The 4,716-nt window shown below is 27.8% G+C and overlaps 1 protein-coding gene across 1 annotated transcript in view; it reads left to right on the top strand.

The window, feature by feature from the left end:
• LOC108686380 (actin-related protein 2/3 complex subunit 4) overlaps window positions 1-1,109 on the top strand; it is a 2,350-nt gene extending 1,241 nt beyond the window's left edge. The window contains exons 2-4 of the mRNA XM_018191653.1: window positions 335-661; window positions 729-899; window positions 969-1,109. Of these exons, the coding sequence (XP_018047142.1) occupies window positions 335-661; window positions 729-899; window positions 969-974 (504 nt within the window). The 3' untranslated portion in view covers window positions 975-1,109. The remainder of the gene's footprint in view (window positions 1-334; window positions 662-728; window positions 900-968) is intronic.
• The last annotated feature ends 3,607 nt before the right edge of the window (window positions 1,110-4,716 follow it).

Below are 4,716 nucleotides of genomic sequence, written 5' to 3'. Positions count from 1 at the left end.
ATATATATATATATATATAATCAATAACTTTCTATTAATTAATTAATTTCAGCATTATATTGTAAAACAATGATGTGCTAAATTGATATAATATGCATTAAAATGATTAATTAAATACTCATATATGTTTATATGTATCTCTGAAATTAAAATAATTCAAGGAAAGTTACTAGTTAATATCTGTATCAAGTTCACAATGTAAACTAGGCCACTGATTCTAATGAGTTGGTGAATCGATAGAGTTGATTAGTATCCAACTTCTAAAACTATTGTGAAACTAATATGATTCAATGTAATATTTATATCTTATTTATATCTTATTTATTTTTTATAGTCTGGTACATTAAAGCCCTATTTGACAGCAGTCAGACGTACACTTACTGCTGCCATGTGCCTGGAGAACTTCTCATCTCAAATCGTAGAAAAACATAATAAGCCCGAAGTAGAAGTAAGGGCAAGCAAAGAACTGCTTTTAACACCCATCTTGATAAGTAGAAATGACAAGGAGAAAGTCTTGATCGAATCTAGTATAAATAGTATGAGAATAAGTATTGCCGTGAAACAAGCTGATGATCTAGAAAAGATTCTTTGTCATAATTTTACAAGATTTATGACAATGAGGGCTGAACATTTTATGATTCTCAGAAGAAAACCAGTAGAAGTGAATATATAAGTCTATTTGTAAGCTTTTGAGCTTTCATAATTCATAATATTGTATTTATTTTTAGGGTTACGATATTAGTTTTTTAATTACTAATATTCATGTAGAACAAATGTACAAACACAAGATAGTAGATTTTGTTATCCATTTTATGGAAGAAATTGATAGAGAAATAAGTGAAATGAAATTATCAGTTAATGCTAGAGCACGTATATGTGCAGAGGAATTCCTAAAAAGAGTAAGTATCCAAATATATATCTATTCTCACTTTGTAAATGTTACCTTCAATATTGGATTTTCTTTTCAGTTTTAATTCATTTATTATCGAAAGTATTTACTATCCAAAGTATCTGTTGGAAAGAATAATAAAAGATATACAGCGATAGTATTGTCCAACTGGATCATACAACTTTTAATAACAAAATTGAAAGGGTTTTTTTAAAAGTATTTCGTGATATGTCCTTATCCACATGTCACTTAGATTATTCTATATTAAATGAATTGATATATAAATTATCAATGTTAATTTTCTTTAAATATTGTTATATAGAAATACAAGCAATATTAAAAGTGAGAACAATTCTGCTATTTAATCTTTTATCAGAATTGATTTTAGATGTTTGTTTAACAAAGCTTATATCATCAAACTAACTAATTATTCACATTTAATGAATTCTCAAAAAAATAAGGCGAGTTTTTTAATTCATCAATTGATCAATCGTATTGTGCGCAAATGTAAATTCGTTCCAATCAAAAGCTGCATTTGTGCATAATGTGATTGATAATTAAAAAGCGCCTGTCATGCAAGTAGATAAGGTGAATGCTCGTAACAGCAACATTATTCTTTAGATTGTCTCCTCATATTTTTTCGAATGCATGTAAAAAACAAAAAATTGAAATTTGATTTGAAAATAAAATTTGATTTAAAAAATAATAAATATCATCAATTTGATTTAAAAAATAATAAATATCATCTGTTTTATTTATCCATTATTTATAAAATTTGTAGGGAGAATATATTCAATAAAAAATGAAATTTTTCTTTTAAGAACACGATAAAAAGGATGAAAAACGACTTTTACGAAATTATTCATTCAATTTATGGCTTATATGAGAATAGATTTTCACTGAAACAACGATTCATAACTTGGACTAAGTTCTACGAGTTAACTCTTAATCGAGGTTCAACTTATTCATTATCTCTTTCCAATTTTAGAATTAGAGAACCAAGTTGAACCTTAGTTAAGAGTTAACTGTGAGTTGTAAAACTGGATCTAATACCTGTTTCTACCAATGTAGATTAATTTTGATTTCGATTGAACTTGCTCTTCATCTTTTTCTAATTAGAACTAGAAAGGGATAGAAAGGATTGAACTAATATTAAAATTAAATTATATCTATATCGGTAGAAATGGATATTAGAGTCTCTTTCATCAATCTCGGTTAAGTTAATTCAGAGGTTAGTGAAAAAAGAGATCCTTATTGCACTAACGAGATACTACTACAAAAACAATTGGTGCTTATGGAAATTCGCATGCCTATTAAAATTCAAATGATCAAAACTCGGTTATTTCACCTTTTAGTAAATTTTATTTATTAGATAAATCTGCAACATGTGATTCAACTGTCTCGACTGTTCCATCTTTTGGTAAATTTTAGCTGTTAAGTAGCAAGATTAGTACCTAATAATAATCACATGCATGGATTACCAGATTTACCTCATAGGTAAAATTTATCAAAAGATGGAACAATCGACTCAGAGTAATCTTGCTACTTACTCAACAAATAAAATTTGCCAAAAGATAGACCAGGGCCCTAAGAGTAAGAAACTAATAATACAGTACTAATTTCATGATTTATTAGTTTCATAGGCATATACATACATATATATTTAAAACTTAACAATACTCGACTTTTATTTAAAACTATGATTTTAATGTTATTATCTGAATTTGATTATTAGTAAAAATGATAACTGCAGAAAAAAAATTGTAATATACAAGATATTATAGCATTAAAAGTATATATATTTATTTATGCAGCATTTATAAAAAATCACGAATTTAATATTATCGAAATTTTTATGTTAATAATTATAAATTTTTATTAATTGTCAGTAACGTCATCGTTCTTCAATTATCCCTGGGATTCCATTGACAGTCAAAATTTGTCCAGAGCTGAGTCTTTTATAATATTTCATCGAAACACACCCTTAATTGAGATATCTCATTTTTACATTTAGATTAGTTAATGTACAATAGCTATAGGCAGTCCACTTAGTGCTTCAAACGCTACAGAGCATTTGTAGGACTAACATGATTGATTCATTTGATGCTTCGAACACTCTCAGCAACTCTATAATGCTTCCGACACACCAGCACAATGTTTATCGCGCGCGACATGCGATATCCAATGAGTATACAGCTTTACCGATATTCTAAAGGTATACTGTCATTAGATATCGCGTGTTGCGCGCGACGAACATTGCGCTGGTGTGCCGAAGTCATAAGGGTACGATTGCATAGAGCGCGGTTTGCGGTACGGGCTAGTAATAAACTCACATTATTATAAACTGCCATGCTTTTTTGAATAGAATTCATTGATTTAAACGCAATTATAAGTTAATCTATTAAAAAAAATAAAAGTATCGATAAAGTGTAATAAAAGTAAATTAATATATTAAAAAAAATTCATACTAATGTTAATTTGTCAGCCCGTGCCATCCATCCACCAAATCATGCACCATAATCTATAATATCAACGAAAGAAATAGGTACATAATACGTGATTTCCTAGTTGCCTAGTTACTATTGGTTATTATTATTGTATCGCGCTCCATGTAATCGCACCCCAGGGTATGGTCAACGCGATGTTGTAAATGCTTTAAAGCGTTTTTTAATTGGTTCAATTTGTAACATTCTTTCTTCTAATTGGTCTATCAAACGCTTCAAAGCATTTGTAGCGAAACTTTGATCGCAGCCTCAGTCTCACACAGAGTTTAATTCCAACATCGTCGTAATATTTTGTAAAGACATCGATAAATATCTACGAATTTGCTACGAAGATAGCTTGAAAAAAAACCGAAACGTTCAAATAAGATGGTATCAACAATAATTGTACATTTATATATTATGTAAACATTATAAGATAATTATATTTGATTGCGCTGTGTTGATGCTCTTATTGCTCGATATATTTTATTATAATTTTTAATTTCGAGAACCCAAGTAATATTTAAATTTTATATTTATAAAAAACAAATTTTATTAAAATTATCAATAAATAACCATTTTACCGTAAGTAATTGTCAAATTGAATTTGATGATAATTGTACATCTCTAAATAAAATTCACATTTTATTGCATATTTTCGTAACTTACTTCGAGAGCTTTCAAAAACATTATAATTTTTTTCCAAAACATTTTTTTTATTAAGTACTTTTCGAGTCATAATGCTTGAAGGTTATAATATCATCAATTAACATTATCTGAGGTGTCTAACCAACCAAAAGGTGTCTAACCAAATTAAAACCTCTTAAATATTGTTCAGGCTCATGATTTGGATAACATTTGTCATTATCAAGGTCATTGGAGATTGCTTTTCTTATTTTCATTTTTAAGATAAATTTTTAGTGCAAAATGAAAATAAGATAAATAATCCAATGGCTTTGATCTTGTTAAATATCCAAATCATCTAAATCAAATAAAAAAATAATAAAAAATCATCTCATTCTGAACAACATTTAAGAAGTTTTAATCATCAGTTAGACACCTTAGATGATTAATACCAATGGTACTATAATATTCTAGCACTATACTTTGAAAAATACTTAACGAAAAAAATTTTATTATAGTGTTTTGAAAACTTTTGTGACAAGCTACAAGAATATGCAATGAAAAAAGGAGTGTTCTATTAAAAAATTCAAAGCCCTTGCTCTAACCTTAATAAGTACAATACCCAAGATCAAACTAATATCTTATGTCCTTCTTCAAGCCATATAACATTTGTCTGAAACATTTTTGCCTACAAGGTTCAATTTATTCATTTCAATATAT

Source organism: Atta colombica, unplaced genomic scaffold (assembly GCF_001594045.1).
Source record: "Atta colombica isolate Treedump-2 unplaced genomic scaffold, Acol1.0 scaffold178, whole genome shotgun sequence".
In the NCBI taxonomy this organism is placed as follows: domain Eukaryota; kingdom Metazoa; phylum Arthropoda; class Insecta; order Hymenoptera; family Formicidae; genus Atta; species Atta colombica.
The sequence above is the reverse complement of the archived record's forward strand: the minus strand, read 5'-3'. Positions and strand labels throughout refer to the sequence as shown.